At 46.9% G+C, this 16,085-nt stretch overlaps 8 protein-coding genes across 8 annotated transcripts; 1 reads left to right on the top strand and 7 right to left on the bottom strand.

Annotated features, from left to right (window-relative positions):
• Window positions 1-271: 271 nt before the first annotated feature.
• Window positions 272-1,397, bottom strand: EDB82DRAFT_487817 (Alpha/Beta hydrolase protein). Its single transcript, XM_025730167.2, has one exon. It carries the CDS (start codon window positions 1,313-1,315, stop codon window positions 416-418), a length of 900 nt encoding a protein of 299 aa, XP_025589318.1. The 5' UTR covers window positions 1,316-1,397; the 3' UTR covers window positions 272-415.
• Window positions 1,398-2,903: 1,506 nt separating this feature from the next.
• On the bottom strand, window positions 2,904-3,578 carry EDB82DRAFT_487814 (uncharacterized protein). The gene has a single exon (XM_025730168.2). It carries the CDS (start codon window positions 3,523-3,525, stop codon window positions 2,917-2,919), a length of 609 nt encoding a protein of 202 aa, XP_025589319.2. The 5' UTR covers window positions 3,526-3,578; the 3' UTR covers window positions 2,904-2,916.
• Window positions 3,579-5,722: 2,144 nt separating this feature from the next.
• EDB82DRAFT_471505 (uncharacterized protein) lies at window positions 5,723-6,572 on the bottom strand (the record flags this gene model as incomplete). Its single annotated transcript, XM_025730169.2, has 2 exons — window positions 5,723-6,442; window positions 6,501-6,572. The coding sequence occupies 2 exons, from the start codon at window positions 6,570-6,572 to the stop codon at window positions 5,723-5,725; spliced, it is 792 nt and encodes a 263-aa protein (XP_025589320.2).
• A 1,462-nt stretch (window positions 6,573-8,034) lies between these two features.
• On the bottom strand, window positions 8,035-9,141 carry EDB82DRAFT_59272 (uncharacterized protein). The gene is made up of 3 exons (XM_025730170.2): window positions 8,915-9,141; window positions 8,782-8,853; window positions 8,035-8,730 (listed from the first exon to the last, which is right to left on the bottom strand). Exons 1-3 carry the CDS (start codon window positions 9,117-9,119, stop codon window positions 8,171-8,173), a joined length of 837 nt encoding a protein of 278 aa, XP_025589321.1. The 5' UTR covers window positions 9,120-9,141; the 3' UTR covers window positions 8,035-8,170.
• Window positions 9,142-9,843: 702 nt separating this feature from the next.
• EDB82DRAFT_533042 (uncharacterized protein) lies at window positions 9,844-10,687 on the top strand. Its single transcript, XM_025730171.2, has 2 exons — window positions 9,844-10,041; window positions 10,095-10,687. Exons 1-2 carry the CDS (start codon window positions 9,888-9,890, stop codon window positions 10,574-10,576), a joined length of 636 nt encoding a protein of 211 aa, XP_025589322.2. The 5' UTR covers window positions 9,844-9,887; the 3' UTR covers window positions 10,577-10,687.
• A 253-nt stretch (window positions 10,688-10,940) lies between these two features.
• EDB82DRAFT_471502 (natural resistance-associated macrophage protein-domain-containing protein) lies at window positions 10,941-11,657 on the bottom strand (the record flags this gene model as incomplete). The annotated part of the gene is made up of 1 exon (XM_065607966.1): window positions 10,941-11,657. One exon carries the CDS (start codon window positions 11,655-11,657, stop codon window positions 10,941-10,943), a length of 717 nt encoding a protein of 238 aa, XP_065465656.1.
• Window positions 11,658-11,914: 257 nt separating this feature from the next.
• On the bottom strand, window positions 11,915-12,654 carry EDB82DRAFT_471501 (uncharacterized protein; the record flags this gene model as incomplete). The annotated part of the gene is made up of 4 exons (XM_065607965.1): window positions 11,915-12,048; window positions 12,102-12,192; window positions 12,238-12,458; window positions 12,537-12,654. The coding sequence occupies 4 exons, from the start codon at window positions 12,652-12,654 to the stop codon at window positions 11,915-11,917; spliced, it is 564 nt and encodes a 187-aa protein (XP_065465655.1).
• Window positions 12,655-13,979: 1,325 nt separating this feature from the next.
• EDB82DRAFT_487809 (uncharacterized protein) lies at window positions 13,980-15,629 on the bottom strand. Its single transcript, XM_025730173.2, has one exon. The coding sequence runs from the start codon at window positions 15,539-15,541 to the stop codon at window positions 14,294-14,296; it is 1,248 nt and encodes a 415-aa protein (XP_025589324.2). The 5' UTR covers window positions 15,542-15,629; the 3' UTR covers window positions 13,980-14,293.
• Window positions 15,630-16,085: the final 456 nt, after the last annotated feature.

Here is a 16,085-nt window from a genome sequence, read left to right as displayed (position 1 = left end):
CGCCTAAATTGTCTTGGAGATTAAAGATCGTCATTGAGATGAGATGAAAGTGAAATGTCTTTTGTGCGGAAACGTAACCTGAAACAAATGGCGTAGGATTGGCGCTTATCAAAAATGGTTGGTTAGCGCGCGGTTCCTTGGAGAAAAAGCCACTCAACGGGCAATGGCGTCAGCGTTTGAACTACCCGGGAGTAACAAGGAATTACCAAGTTTACAGCAAAGGATAACAAAACCTCATAGTAGAAGACAGAGTATGATTTAGAATAATAATATTTTTAATGAAAAGTTATGGCCTTGGACTTGTCACTCTTGGAATCGATCAACAGGGTCTTACCACGCGTTATATCAAATATGGAACACAAAGACAGGTAGGATTTTCAGCAACGACCTTAAACGATTAGTGTTGTCTCATTTTTCAACATCTATACTGCATCAAGACCCACGTTATAGCATCTGCAACTCTTTCCGGCGAGGCCAAGTGTATCCTCTCTCCAGCTCCAGTTATATATCGGTACTGTGATCGTTCAGACAAGTTCAGAAGACTCTTTTGTCCCAACCCATTCAGTTCTCTCGTGTCATTGACGTCAGCCTCAGTCTCGTTTTCTACTAACTCTACTTCTCCATTTATCTTTCTCGTATCAACTGCAGCATCCGCCTGGAGAACTACCAGAGGAACACGTCCGTATTCAGGCTGTTCAACACTCGACGGGCCCATGACAGAAGAGTTTTCTCCACTGACACGGTATTCGGCTATTTCCCTTTCAGCTGCTGCTTGATGACCCGCACGAGCCTCTTCGTCCAATAAAGCTTGCCATGCCGACTCGACTAAACGATGACAGTCTCCATAGCACAGCTTTAACGAATCAGACCTTGAAAGTTTCGGTTCGACAGACAGATCCAATGGCCCAGTCTTTGCGTCCACAAATACAAAACCCTTGAATTGGGCCAGGTTTCTCAACTTTGTAAATTCCCGCAGTATGCTGGCACCACGAGAGTGGCAAACCATGATGTAAGGTGGTGCGATTTTCGCAGCTCGTAGGAGCGTATGTAGTTCCATAGCTAGGGCCGCAGGTGCTCTTGAGTCTCCCGAAGGAATATATTCACTTTTCCCGTATCCGGCACGTTCGTAGTCGACCACAGCCATGGAATCTGCTAGCATTTTGGTGACGACGGTCCATTCTTTGATACTGCTGCCTATGTCGGGGATGATGATCACAATCGGGTTGTGGGCGCGTCGGGGCGGACCGTGGACCGTTACCTCGAGTTTATATGAACCCAGATCCACAAGGACTGTAGAATTGTGCTTTATCGACATGTTCGCTAGGGTTCTTTAATGACCTCTGGAAGTCTTCTCGAGCAAGAGTCGCCAATATCAAGTCTGACTTGAGAGGGGCATCTTATCTTATCTTATCGTTATCTTATCTCGGACTTGTGTCCGAAGCTGTCATCTGATTATAAACACCGTGGCGGTCCGTCAACGGAAGTACGGAATTGCGGAATTATAGTTGCGGGTTTGCGGTTTGATTTTTTTGTTCGAGATGATACACCTAACTTGTATTTTATGAGCTGCTTTCTTTGAACATGTGATCCCACGCAAGGAATCACGATCAAGTTCTACGCCATGCAGATAAATGTAAGGCTAAACCATAAAGGCTCCATACACACAGCAAGCCTTGAGAGCCGTACTATGTAAGTAGTTTGGTGCAAGTCTCAAACTTACTAGACTAGGATTATTCCCTAGCTCTAAAGCTGGACTCGCACTTCTTACTGTATCCGCAGATAGACATTGATACATCAAGAACACTGTGATCGGGAATGAAATTCGAGAGTACGGCTCTCGATTTGAAGTGACAGAATATCTCTGTAGCAAAAGCCGTACCTCTGCATGATCTCGATTAGCCCGTTCCCTGTTCGAGGGTAGAAAACGTCTTAGGGTATGGGGTTACATCTTGCCTCGGCTGCAAGTCCAGAAGGGAAACTTGCTTACGACTATCAACGTATGGATCGGCACGTTGAGTGCGGATACATTTTGTGGTATTCAAGCTGATCCCCCGCTCTTTTGCTCAACGGTTTTCGATATCCTATAGATTTTGAGACCATTTGGCTTGAATTCAATCCTTCTCTGCATTCATCCTATGGAACACAGTCCATCGTCTTCATAGCATCGTTACGGAGGATAGACCCTGCTGTCACAAATGATTGTAGTATTACAATGAGTCTGGCATTAACTCGTTTTTTTCTAACACACTTCATCTCGTACATTATAAAGTCATACTCCCTCCAAGGTAAAGGAAGTTGGCGCATCATACATTGCTTCACGCTTCGGATAGGAACATCAATGTTTCCGGCTGTCAATTCCCCTCAAGATGTGTTACAGACCCAATTAATCCAACTGATAGCCTTTTTCTCACTTTTTCACTTTTGTTGTCTCGTTCCCCACACACTAGTGGTTTCTCTACTGACTGCTCAATGCTTCAGCATTGCCCGCAAACTTTTAATTGGGTTTTACATTAATACAAAATACCTGTATCATGTTGAAAGATTATCGAGAGGTCATAGTTATACATCGTCTTAAAATTCTATGCTTTTATTATACATGTGACAGAATCATAGCGTTGAAGGATAAGGACCACGGTTCAAGCTTATGCCTATCCACAACCTGACTCCTGTTTCAGGTCCCCCTTTAAGCATGTCGATATATGACACGTATTATTATCACAGAAAAAAAAGACGTTGCATGGTATCGGTTGGACCCAAGACGTAGTTAAGTCAATGTGTGATTGTCTAAATGAATTAATGCTATCATTTCTAACGAAGTGTCGCTTTTGATGCTACGCATGTCCCAAAATCAGTGATTGCCGCCTTGATATATCCTTCCCAACCTCTACAAATCCATTGTATATGCGATTGGAGTCTTTATTCTGAGTCTGAATCCTCCTCAACGGGCGGTCTGGGGTTGCAAATCATAGTACCAGACCATGTGATAAGATTTCCCACCCTTCCTTCTCGGGTATCCATACTCTCGCAACCACCCTGCGCAGCAACCGGTGCTTGTGCCAGGATCTTGGCGAAGAAGTACTTGGCGACCTCGTTGCTGGCCTCCCATTGGAAAACGACGCACTCATCCACCTTGTCACCGGGCTCCTTACCAGGGACGACCAGGGGAATGAGCTGATGACGTCTTCTCTCACGAGGGATATTCCACCAGGAATCCATAATGGCTGTCCAGAGCTCTGTTCCGTATCCTTGTCGGCAGTGCTCAGGCTTGATAAGGAATTCGGCTTCAGGCCAGCCGGAAATTGAAGAAGACATGCTGAGAACATCTGGCAGACCACCCTCGCCGATAAGCTCACCGGTGGACTTGAGGAACGCACCAAACCACCAGTGGCATTGGTCATCTTGTACTAGAGCGTGGAGTTGTCTTTCAGACTCGTCCTTATCTTTGTTGGCGCGGCCACGTGCTGTTGAGTGGACTTGGAGCTCTTGGATTTTGCGGAGCTCATGGAAAGCGTCTAGGTCTTTCATTGTGAAGGGACGGACGACAAGACGCTCAGTCTCGAGAGGTTTTCGTTCGGAGGCGCCAGGTATGGGGCGCTCGGGAAGTGTAACAGAGTAACTGAACCATGGCGTCATGCCTAGCTCCTGAGCCTGTTCCTGGCTGAGGAAGATTTGAAGAGAGGGCAGGGCCTGTCGTAGTGGTGCCATTGTTTCCATAGTGATTGTGTATGTGTAAAGCTGTTGAAGGTTCGTACTAACGATGACTAGAGTAAGTTATCGAAGTGGACGGATAGAAAGTTGGGATGAAATAGATACGAATATCAGATGGGAGGAAAAAGTCACAAGTGCCGAAATGACAGTCTTTAAAGGATTGTCTCGTATGATGTCGATTTGGTTCTAGTGAGGTTACATGGTAGAAAAACGGCAGAAATGAGCGGTCTGTTCCTATTTCTCGCTTCCTTTACGACAAGTCAAAGCGACGTAGGAGAAAAGCCGTTGGACCGGCAAGGGCCTCGCAGGGATTGTAGAGTTGGGTAGCCAAACATATTCACTTCAGCAAGGGTTGTTGGTGGAGGAGGGTGGAGTGTGGGATTGTTTTGAGCAGCCTCGCGCAAATAACAAAATGAAACGCTGCTCCACCACAATTCTTCCAATTGATCGAAATGGAAGGAGACACAGTTTACCGGAGATGAGACCAAGTGGTAGAATGGCAGTTTTGCCTCTGAAACTGTCAAAAAAAAAAGTCCCATTCTGTCCCCCCGATGCTACGACAATGGGCTTGCTAGTCTGATGCAAAGCGAGAAAACAACGCTAACAGCCCCCTGACGCTTGCTCTAGCGAAGGTTTATTTGCTGCCAAACCGTTCATCCTTACTGCAAACTGCATAAATACGATTGTCATACAGTGCCGTGTCTCAGAACGCATTGCGCATTCCTTACTGAGGCGTCGGTCACGTTGGATTTACTGCGTACGCTTTGTTGCTCGCCTCAGCTACGATGTGAGTCTGTGGGATATCGTAGTTCTCACCTGATCTCCCTTTACCCTGTAAAATGATTTATCATTGGCATATCTATCTGGGGTCGCGTCATCATCCCCAGCCGCGACAACCCCATTAAACAATGACCGTTGCCCAACATCATGGTGTCTTTCTTGTGTTGTTTTCTCTTCAAGTGTCCGTGTCGCCCCAGGACCCCGTTACATGTCATTGCCAAGCGACCGTGTTCTGTATCAGATTGAGGAGTGATCAACACATAGATGGATCCAGAACCCTCCAAGAAGGGAGGATCTTCTCGGCAATTTAATCGAGCTCCATCTGTGCTTCCAGAGACATTCCAATGTATAGTATTCACTGTCGGCATATGACTTGTCTGATGATTCATGATCCCACTTTCCGCGGCAGCTTCTCATTATACGACGTATATGTTATTTCTTAATCATGCGGTTTCCTAATCGCTGTCTCGGTAGTGAGTGCATGCTCCTTGGCACTGCACTGTAACCCGTCTTGCAGCTGTTGGGTCCCGTATTGCAACCGGAAACCCCTGGTCACCATCTGCATACAGCTCCGATTACTGTCCGTTGTTTTCGTTTACAAGAATGAATATCTAATTAAGGGGAAACGACGTGGTATCAGGTCCCAAGTCGAACATCATCCCAGTTCTCTGGGTCCGGGACACTTGCATCGACATTCCGAGCGGATCAACCCGCATGCGAAATTTCTTCATAGGCCAAATTTGCGGGCTACTCTCGAGACGAGCCCTAAACTCGCTGATCCTTGGGACAAATACAAGCTTCCGTCTTCCCGTTTGCACGAGCCGTCGAACGGTCGACTTGTTTGCGCTAACGGCTGTTTGACAAATGGCCCCGTTGTAGTCCATGTAACATGGGAAATTGGAGATCCAGTATCGTAGTGAAACTTTTATTACCAACAAGATTATCTGTTATACGATTTAGCCAACAAGTTCTACCTGACACCACATTTCGGTTGATGTAGAGAGCAACAGACCGCTTCAAGACACATGAGCTCAAGACATCACCTCAACGATGAGCTTGAACAAGATGGTTTTCGGATTTGACTTCATTCCACGCCTGGGTATCACATCGTGTTCCAAATCGGTTCAAATATCCAGATGATCATTACGTATACCACTATCTCGAGGCAGACGTCGTAGCTCACAAGGCCATCCATTGCTAAGTTCCCTGTGCTTAAAATCCATAATTTAGAGGCCTAAGCAAACGGCAACTCGGTTGGCATCGATGTGGAATCGCAACCCGCGAACCTCCACCAATCCTGATTCGTTCTGACAAACAACCAACGGATTGCCACCATGGCGATCCAAGGAAGCGGTGGGAAGGCACTCCAAAGCCCACCTTCGAACGTCTTATCGTGAAGGATCATAGCCAGAGGCAACATCTCGTTGCGGTGAGATGCACTCTTCATACCTTGGGCTCCGAGGTTAGCTGCCACCTTGTCGAACCACGCTCCCCAGTCGCATTTGTCGGCGTACTTTTCTAGTCCGACCAGGGTATCGATTTCGTTTTCCAAGTGCGTTCTCAGAGTGGGCATGAACGAGTCTATGAGGCTCTTGAGCTTTTCACCGTCTAGCTCCTCTTCTTCTTTGCGTAGTTTGTCGACATATGTCCTGAAAACTTCCAGCCCTGTGTGAAATAGATGGTGCTCTTCAATGTTTGCATCCATCAGGCCAGGTACTCCAGCGAGTCTGTTTATCTCGGGGAAGATCTGTGTTTCTTCAACGTTGTGGTGCTCCAGTACTTCTTGGCTCCACGACCATGCAAAGTTGGCGAAATCTGATTTGTCTTTCTGTGTTCCTCGTGCAGCAACGTTGACCGCTTGAAGATAGATGGCATTTACGCCCCGAAGTAGAAGGTTATGTACAACTGTCATTTCCGCGGCACATCTCCTAGCTCCTTCAGCTCGCTTATCAGGCTACATTACTATGGTTAGTGGGTCAAGGGTCACCGTTCTAGTATCTCTAGAGACATACCGAGTCACCAGACTTGGATGGACTAATCAATGTAAATGGGCCATCAACCCACGGCTTCTTGGTCTCGCTCATACTTGTGGTTTGGTGTTTGCGTTTTATCTTGGCAGAATAGAGATTATGGTAGCTGATGAAGATTCACAAGTGGCACTTGAGACAGTTAAATACTTGGTCACCTTCAGGGCGCAGCTTGACAGTAAGATAGTGCTGACGTGGGATTGCTTAGTCTAGTGCCGTAAGCGGTAATTCTGCATGAGAAATCGAAGTCGTAGGGCTACAAATTGATGCCATATTGCAAGTGTTTTGAAGATCTATCTTCCCTAAGCCACAGGCCGTAATCCTAAATAGGAAGATTATCCATATAGACAAGCTTTTCTGGGCTGCCAAGCGCTTCATTTGTTTGAAGACGTGAAATTCTGTCCAATGGCCTCAAGTCTAAGGAACAGACTAGATGACGCTGTTTGGGATACCCTTGTAGGATTTGCTGACAGGTGTATTACGTTGCATTTTATTGGCTACGCATCGTTATCTGCACGATCCACAGCCCATCTAATCGCCGACAAAGTCCACTCGAGGCGCTTTTAATGGCGATGTGTCTAGTGAGTGCAGGACAAGTGAACGATTCAACCTCCAGTAAGACAAAGGCAAAATCCCAAAGTGGTATCTCCTTTCGAAAAGGAAACGTTAACTCGGCAATTGGAATTATCACAGGGAAATGGCGTTGTGCTTACAAGAATAAGCGGGAGGGATATAGGGTACATATGTGACCTTGGGAGGAGAATGGAGCGTTGTACATTAGAATCAATAACGTCAACTGTATAACTATGGGTGGTATCATGTATAGGAAATCTAACCAGAAGTTTATAATTCAGTCAAATTTCAATGTCCAGGCATGAGAATGTTAATCTCATACAATTGGCAAACCATTCACCTTCTCATGCTGAATACCCGAACATGTTGGCGTCACGGACAAGGTAAGACAACGAACCGTAGATTACCCGTTAGCAACTGTATCTGCTAAACAATATCCGCTGAATTAATTGAATTGAGTGCAAAAAGCAATCGGCGATGAGAAAGCTTCATCACCCCCAAAAGGCCATCCAAAAAAAAGCCCTTGGAAATTAAGGGAACAGGCCATATCCATGTCTTACCACCATGACACGACCTTTTCCCAAGGACCTGGTACTGCTCAGGGATGTGGATTCAGTCCAGACTCAAGGTACCGGACAACGATGTTACCGTTGTGAAAGTTTCTGGATAACACCGGGACCAACGCTTCGTACCGCTCTCAACTGACAGTGTCCACTATCCCCGCTGCGAGTACTACCTTTCATCCGTCGGTCATCAAACCTCGGTAAGTCTTGGCTGTCGTCAGCTGCTTGGGTTATGATGCTTGCTAGCGCAGCGGTACGTAGGCATAACATTGCATAAAGTCATCCCTTCTTATGTCTCATTTAATGCATTTCAACGGAAGCCATATCTGATGCCTATCGCGTTGCAGTTTCGGAATCATCAATTGGAAGGAAATTACAGAGTAGTGAAATGTAATTCATAAATCGTGAAAAGAGAAGAACAATTATTGTAAAGACAGACATTATGTACTTCTTGAGTCCATTCTTATGTAGTAAAAAAAAAATGGACAGCCTCACTCAGCATCAGAGCTTGGCAGCTTCTCAGATACTTGGCTGTGAACCGTCTGTCGCGAGCTGATGCTTACGAGCATTATCCTCCATACGCGCAATCCGTGAGTTTCTCTTGGCCTGCTCCTTTCGCCGCCACATGAACAGAGCCGCGCCAGCAATCAAGACTACACCCGCCACAGAGCCCACAACAATGCCAGCAATAGCACCACCACTTAATTTCTTGGCACCGCTCGCTTGCTCATCCTCATCATCAGAGCCGTCATCAGAGGTATGAAGATGTGTCGCACTTGGACTAGGATCAGCCGTTGCACCGGCGGCTTTGTCATCGTCTCCTGGCTCAGTAACGTTGAAGCATGGAATGGCAAAGTCGAAGTCAGCCTTTGAGACGAATGTGATGTCCGCACACGCGTAGAATGTTTGGTTGTGGGGAGCGTCCCAGTCGGCGCGGTAAATAATCTGAAGCGTTGCATTATCGCCTGCTGAAACGCTCGATGGCGCGTCGGAGACTTTTACACAGCTATGACCTGGGTTGAGGTCTGCAATACTCTTCTCTTGGATGAGAGTATCGAAATCGTCGTTTGATGATGGGTCTTTGGTAGGTTAGTCTAAGGGAGTCGTTAACTGATCGATGGATGACTTACCATTTGAGTATGAAATACTAATCTTGGTATTGTAGTAATCATCTTGCGCGACAAGGGAAACAGCACCACCAGCTGTGATCGCGAATTAGTAAGATAAAACCAACCGGACGAGACGCGGCAGGTCTTGACATACTCAGTGGAAACTCGGTTCTGTTGCCTGCAGGAGCCCGTGAGCCACAAGGAGCTCTATTATCCATGTCTCCCGACCAAACACGGTCTGGGGGCCACATGAAAGCGGCAGGGCCCATCTCCTCATCGATGACACTGGAATTTGTAGGTGCATCATCCTGGCCAAAGGTGAAAGATGCCAGACCCAGAAGGAGCAGTTTGTTGAACATTGTCGAACGAAGCACCTAGAGCCGCACTGATGAGGAAATGCCTTCGGACTTGAGCAAAGAGGGGAAAATGGTCTTGGTGATATACCGCTAGATGGCTGTACCTAAAGTCCAGCTTTCACATGTGTGTGAGGGACTTTTGAACCGCCAAGATAACTCTGGGCCTTTTGGAGGTAATGAATCCGAACAGAAGTGCATGATTCATGGTGTAAAAGCGATCCGATTGACTCACTCGTCAAGCATTGCAGCTCGTGTGTCAACCGACTCTGAACTGACCCCGGCTTATCAGATGATCAGATAAGATTTTGATGCATCCCGACACTTTCATTGGTCTGCCAAGAGCACCTCGTTTCCACTACAAAGCCTAAATACAGCCACTGTTACCGTGATTAGTCTCCTTTTGGGTTGGTTGCATTTGAGCGATATCGGATGCGAGGATTTGAATGCATCTTGAGCGTCTAGTTGCACTTGGCATCAGGCCATGAGTCTACGAACCACCAATCATGGCAGTCTTGTGAGATGCTGGTCCTTGGTAGCCTTAGAATGTGACTGGAATCGGCCTGTGAAATACTTAAAAGCCGGTGAGCCATTTCTGCAGGAATGAGTTGTGGCTTGTCCAGATGGAGTAAGTAACCTGAATAGTTCAAGCATGCATTACATGGGCTATAAAGTGCCTGTATAAAGTCCTTGAAACCCATTTCTCACATCAGTCTGCTCGTTTCCTTTTGCCAATCCGAAATTAATATCTATCACACTCGCTTTGTCACTCGAATGCTCGAAATGCGTTCACTCTTTGCATATACTCTTCTGGCTTCAGCCACTCTCTCCGTCGCTGTCGACCCTCGCTTCGAGTACCCTGATACCGTGCCTCTTGTCAAGCGTCAACAGCCCGGCACCCCTCAGTATGCGTGCCACGAGGACTGCGGTAAGTCAGCGTTTCAAATGCAAACACTGGGGTAGATACTAACGCCTGCAAAGGCCTTCTCATCACCCTCGCGCGTGAAGATAAAGACTTTTGCGACAGCCAAGAATGGAATGAGCATTATGATAAATGCATGGAATGCGCAGAAACCTATGGTATATGGAAGTACTACGGCAGTGGCGTGAGCAAGGTCGCCGAACAGTGTGACCTTTCTCCTTCTCCCAGCCCTTCTGGTGCTGCCGCCGAGAAGCCTACCTCTTCTGGCACCAATGGATCGGGAACCACGGTCCCTGTAGAGACCACCACGGAAGCACCAGCTGAGGCTACGTCGACTATCATCGCAATCGAGTCTACTATTGTGTCGACTCATCCAGCCATGACAACACCAGATGCTTCTTCTGGCGCTGACAGCACCTCCGTCGACACTGCCACCTCGACCCCCGAGCCTTCTAGTGTTGCTGTCAATGGCGCTGCTAAGCACTTCGAGTTCACTGCCGTTATTGCATTTGTAGCATTCACTATCTGCAGCCTCTACTAGAAGAGCTAGTGAGACCAACAGTCTCTAAGCAATGGCTATGAGGCTACCATCATCTGGGGATGAATAGAATTATTATGAGTTTATCAAATAGAATTCGAACTGTATCTTCCAACTCCGGGTTCCCAAGAGATCGTACCCTTTCCAGCTTTGCCAAGATACTCAAAAAAATTCAAGTGTAACTTGATTAGTTCATGTTTTCATTCTCTCCCAAGGAGGCGGATCTTCTAGACAATGGGCTTGCCTCCGGACCGACAGGGGAAGACCACGAGATTGTGGTTGATGATAAATAATTGGTACTCGAGTCGGTTCTACGACACGCTACTTGAATCGCTTCTCACCAAGCGACCAAGGGTGATTAAACTCCCTATTTTCCAAGGAAGACCAGGTTGGCAAGATTCATGACTGCTATGAAGAGCCACACCAAAATAGCAATAATTGTTGTAAACCATGAGTTGGCCATTTTCATACCTTCGGGTTGAATTCCTGCTTCTTCTCCATCCACGTCGTTCGTCATGCCGTTTCCGTCTACAATATTTCCATGAGATCCACCGTCTCTGACTGTCATGTATTTGTCACGAGCAGTAAAATAGATGAGCGGCGCAGTCACGAACGGCAATATGACGCTCAGAACCACCTGTGATCCGTTAAGTGCTGCGTTGAGTCCAGAGCGGCCTACAGCTCCCGCGATGATGATACTTGGGGTGATGCTGATGCTGCGTACCATCAGACGACGCAGCCATGGTTTGACCTTCCAGTTCAAAGAGCCCTCGCTTACCATTTGACCGGCAATAGTGCAAACAATTCCAGCCGAAACACCAGAGAGAAGTAACGCTAGGGCAAATATGGTTCCTGCAGCTGGAGAAATAGACTGGCTGAGAAGACCATGAATGCCGAAGATGTCCGCTCCGAGGGCGGATGCATCACCATAAAGTGATGCACCGGCTACAATGAGAATAGCCGAGTTAACAAAAAGTGCAAATGTAAAAAGTGAAATAGCGAGGTCAAGGATGGAGAGCTTGAGGGAGTGCTTGATCGCCTTTTCAGATGGGACATAGTGGCCTTTGTCAGAGTCCTCATCCATTACGGACGCCCCTGATGAGACATTCGGTACAGACTTAATTCGTTCAGCGTATTCGTATTCGCGCAACTATGGCCGATGGGGTTTGAGATGTGATCATGGCGTGTCTAGTCTTGTTTGAGTTTTCGCTGGTATCGTGTCCGTCGGGATGGTGGTTCATCATTGAGGAGTTCCTCTTCACGCCGCCGCCGATCCTCCTCTCGAACTTGCCTTTGGCGTTTTTCTTCTCTCTCAGGTTCCGAGTCCGGGATTTCCGCATCCTATGCGTAGAGAGGAGGATTCGGCGGAGTTATGACGCCAGCACCAAAGAGTTCGGGAGTTGGGCTCCGAGGCCCCGGGATTGATGGTACTGTCAAGCCCATGCTCAGCACGGGCATTTCTTCAATTGTTTGATCTAGGACAAATTGTTTCGTTAGTTGAGACATGGATCTGATTGAACATACTTACCAGCACCAGCATCGTTGTCCAGTGGAGGGACCCTCGGGAATCGAGGGCCCGGGGAGAAAACAGCCACCGACCCATACCATTCATCAAGTGCCTACAAGGTAATTAGAGAGAATTCAACCAATGTTGATATAGCTACCTTGTGCGCTTTGGTATTCAGGTGTTGTTTCAATTCATCTAACTGGGGAAATTCTTTCCCAAACGACGGACAACGCGGAACACGACAAACCAAACGGCCCTCAAGGGACCAATCCAACTCTGAATTTTCGAGGTGGGCATAAAGATGGCTATAAGAAGCCTCGTTGCCCGATTCCTCCATCCTCTCCAACTTGCGATCCTCCTGCCTTCGTAGCTCCTCCCCTATAGAACAGTCAGATTTACCAACTTACAAAGAGTAGATAGAGAGCTCATTGAGTTCAATTGGTGTAAGTAACTCACAGGGAACATAAGGAACCGGCGGCTCCTCAGCTGGAACAGGGAGTTCCAGGGCAGGATGGTCAATGGCCATACTGTCATCGGGCCACTCCCAGCCCTCAGCAATTGTTGATAGAGCCATGGTTTTGCAGAGAAATTGGTAGAGAAATCTGGGAGATAAAACAAAGAATTAAACAGTTCAGTTAAACAGTATCTATAGAGCAAAATAAGAACTTGAGCATTTTCCCCCCATACTCTCCCATTTTTTTTTTAGCTAGCTGGCTGGCTCCTTCCTCATTCTTGGGAAGGAGCCCCTGGGTATGTGTACCTTAGGCAACACTCCCACATTACAATTCCAGGAGCCAGTAAACAGACACAATTGAGTAAAGTGAATTGAGAATATTGAATTACGTTAATGAACTATTAACTAAACATTTGCACGACAATTGGAAGAAGTTTTCTTCAAGATGCGCCCGGTTAGGTGCGTGGGTGTAAAGGTCGTCGCTGTAAAAGACCCTGTATTTGGATGGGACTGACAGAACAAATCGGTTCCTTCAAAGCTCATCACCATTTCTTTCACGTGTATATGGGTTCATGTCAGATGCATGACTCAAGTAGCTGATCAAAACCATTTCGTAACCAACGTCGCGCACAGGACATTAAATACTCACTTTTACCAATGCATTTAACAAAGGTGTCAAGTATAAGTAATCAAACTCAACATATTAGGTGGCATTGATATATTAGTTCTATGTACAGGTTGAATGATTACCATAGTTGATGCTACTGTTAGCTTGCTTCCTGGACATCATCGTATAGGAGCGCTCTATGGGGCCACGACTCCATTGTTCTTCTTATAATATTCTTCGAATGATGTTACTTTACTATCCCTCTTCTATATAAATGTAGAAGATAGTTATGAGAATGAGACGCCCGGTTGTTGGATACTGCGCTGTTGGAAACAGCAAAGATGCAATGCAACAATAGAATTGACACCTTCTGAATTCAGTCGGCCGAAATAGTAATAGGTTAAGCTTAATTTTAGCTCCCGTATTGGATTATCCACTAACTATACTTGGTAAGCGACTCGACCAATGGCTATTGAAGTGCCAGGGTCTTCCTTCCTGAATGTAGGAGCATGGGATGTGTAGGTATGGTAAGATGGCAGGAACAAGGGGTGATCAAGCGTTGCTGAACGGTGTGGTACACGGCAACGCATTATCAGAACATAACCTTAGCCCATGGCCTACCTTGATTTGTCCTCCAAGCATCTACTTCTTTTGATGTTACACTGAGATGCAAAGGCGCATGCCATCGTACCTGGCTGACCAAGGTCTGTGTTGGCTACACGGACGCTTCTCCAATCTAGGTGCGGTCGGCCTTGCAGTCATCCATCCATCTTAGATAATCCATCATTAATAATAAACACAGTCACAATAGTGCGATAGGAAGGAGATATAATTGAGTGGAGTGAATTGAGAGTTATCTATCAGTAGTAAGGTTCATGATGACCGCGACCGCCCATGTCTTCTCTGTCCATTGTATTATCAAACATTTGCAAGCCTTCTACAGGCATCAAAACCCCCTGGACGTGATGTGTTTGTACCAAGTTCCAAGCCTAAATGGCATCAAAACTCCGCATGGGTACGGTCATCATGATTGTGTTGTCTGAACTGGGGGTGAGATGGAGAAGAAAAAAAGAATGCAATATGTATGCATGAGGCTTGATGTTGTCAGCCAAAAGTCATAGATATGACCCCGCCATTTCCAACAGCTTACGCTTATTCAGCGTCTTCTTCCTCTCCCTCTCCCTCTTGTTCTTCCTCTTCATTTTCATCATCATTCCAAACCCCGAATTTTTCATTCAATGGTACCTGTACAGGCCAAATTTCGGCAATTTCCTCGGGATTCATGGTGCGATGATAAGCAAGAGAGCGAAATGGCCCATTCGGGAATCTTGCCAGTGCACGCGTAGCCGTCACATGAGGTAGGCGATTACCCCAGAGTGTGCTGAGTTGACTGAAAGGGGTGAACGTGCAAGGGCGGTTGTACAATGCACATAGTCGACAGCATCCATGGGGGTGCCCCGGCTCTGGTTCACATCTGACAGCTTTACCTGCCGAAGAGACGTAGCATGTATCGCAACATCGCCGTTCCTGGCCTAAGGTGGTACTAATTGAAAGATCCATGGGAGCGACGCACATGCTTCCAGAAGTGGCCAGCGGTGCTGTTGAAGGTCCAACTACCGTATGTGGGCCCGAGAACTTCTGAAACATTAGCTGGAAATTGTAGTCCCACGATGCTCTAGATGGGGCTGAGCATTTGGTGGTAGGTCGAGGCTGGAGGCGATAATGCTGAGACAGGTGAAGAGTCTCCAGCGTCTTCACCGGGTTTGAAAGCTTGACTCGCATAGGGTGACCATTCAGAGTTCCAGTATACTCCAATCCCCTCAAGCCTTGGATCATGGCCATTGAATCGTAATAGGGGCGCAAGAACGCATCGTGGTCGCGATTTTGAATCCAGTTAGCGTGTTTGCCAACCAACTGCTTCTGCAACGACACCTTACACCAACTTTCAGTAGAATCATTATACCACTCAACATGAACTCCTAAACTTGACGCTTGTTCGAAATTTTCAAATTGAGACGCAAAGGGCATTCCAATCCAGGGTCGGGGATGGGGTTTGTTGTCGTTCATTATCTCAAAAACGAGATAGACATATTTCGGGCGTTGAGCAATTAAATACTCGTTGTTTATGGAAAAACACCATCTGCGGCGAGAAGTACCGGATGAATGGGTGTTATCTGAAGAGAGTGAGACAGTAAACGAGATATAACCATTCGAGGTAGTTCGAACGTTCAGGTTTCGTTTCAGTCGATAGCTAGTGAGGGCCCGACTATTCGGATCACCTGGTGCTGCGCCTATGGCGATGATGTCGGTAGCTAATCCAAAGCAGAACAGAGGGCTGTCGAAGTTGCATCCTTTGGGGCGCAGACATGGCCAGCCAGTTGCAGTGGCAGTAGTTTTCATGACTGAACTAAAGAACTTTGCGCGCTCGGAAGCCAGGATTGTCCTGGAATCCTTGTGTTCTGGTATGTAAAGGAAAGATAGGTAAGTCCTGAACAAAAGAACCATAATTTGCTCTGCCATTGCTACAATATGAGGTGAGACATTGCCTGTCCAAACCATGAGTGGAATCATATGCTGGTTTGCCGGTGAGGATCGTCGATTGATATAGACGTGCTGTGATGTTGAAGAAGGATCCTCCAGGGCCTGTTGATAGATACGAAGTCGATTCTCCATGTTCGTTGTTTTGCCGATATAAAGACCGACAGTCTTGTCAATGTTTGCCTGAGTGCCATCTGCAAAGGGTTGATCGCCTCTGTCTTGATTGGCATAGATTCGTAGGTAAATACACGTAGTTTCCTGTCCTGGGAAAGTTGTGGAGACATGACGCAAGTTTATCAGATCCCTTAGTGAAAAGGCGCCAGACTCTATTGTTCGACGAACTTCGGGAAGGACGGCGTTGGTAATAGAGTTGACATTATCGACAAGACTGTCGAAGCAGCCAGTA

Source organism: Fusarium venenatum (genome assembly GCF_020744135.1).
Source record: "Fusarium venenatum strain MPI-CAGE-CH-0201 chromosome Unknown EDB82scaffold_1, whole genome shotgun sequence".
Lineage (NCBI taxonomy): Eukaryota > Fungi > Ascomycota > Sordariomycetes > Hypocreales > Nectriaceae > Fusarium > Fusarium venenatum.
The sequence above is the reverse complement of the archived record's forward strand: the minus strand, read 5'-3'. Positions and strand labels throughout refer to the sequence as shown.

Excerpts from the sequence above, each read along its gene's own strand:
- EDB82DRAFT_487817 (XM_025730167.2), bottom strand. The coding sequence starts at position 1,315 with ATGTCGATAAAGCACAATTCTACAGTCCTTGTGGATCTGGGTTCATAT.
- EDB82DRAFT_487814 (XM_025730168.2), bottom strand. The coding sequence starts at position 3,525 with ATGAAAGACCTAGACGCTTTCCATGAGCTCCGCAAAATCCAAGAGCTC.
- EDB82DRAFT_59272 (XM_025730170.2), bottom strand. The coding sequence starts at position 9,119 with ATGTTCAACAAACTGCTCCTTCTGGGTCTGGCATCTTTCACCTTTGGC. Across the intron at positions 8,854-8,914 it reads CAGAACCGAGTTTCCACTGA|CTGGTGGTGCTGTTTCCCTT; the intron begins GTATGTCAAGAC and ends TCGCGATCACAG. Across the intron at positions 8,731-8,781 it reads TAGTATTTCATACTCAAATG|ACCCATCATCAAACGACGAT; the intron begins GTAAGTCATCCA and ends AACCTACCAAAG.
- EDB82DRAFT_533042 (XM_025730171.2), top strand. The coding sequence starts at position 9,888 with ATGCTCGAAATGCGTTCACTCTTTGCATATACTCTTCTGGCTTCAGCC. Across the intron at positions 10,042-10,094 it reads TGCGTGCCACGAGGACTGCG|GCCTTCTCATCACCCTCGCG; the intron begins GTAAGTCAGCGT and ends ACGCCTGCAAAG.
- EDB82DRAFT_487809 (XM_025730173.2), bottom strand. The coding sequence starts at position 15,541 with ATGAAAACTACTGCCACTGCAACTGGCTGGCCATGTCTGCGCCCCAAA.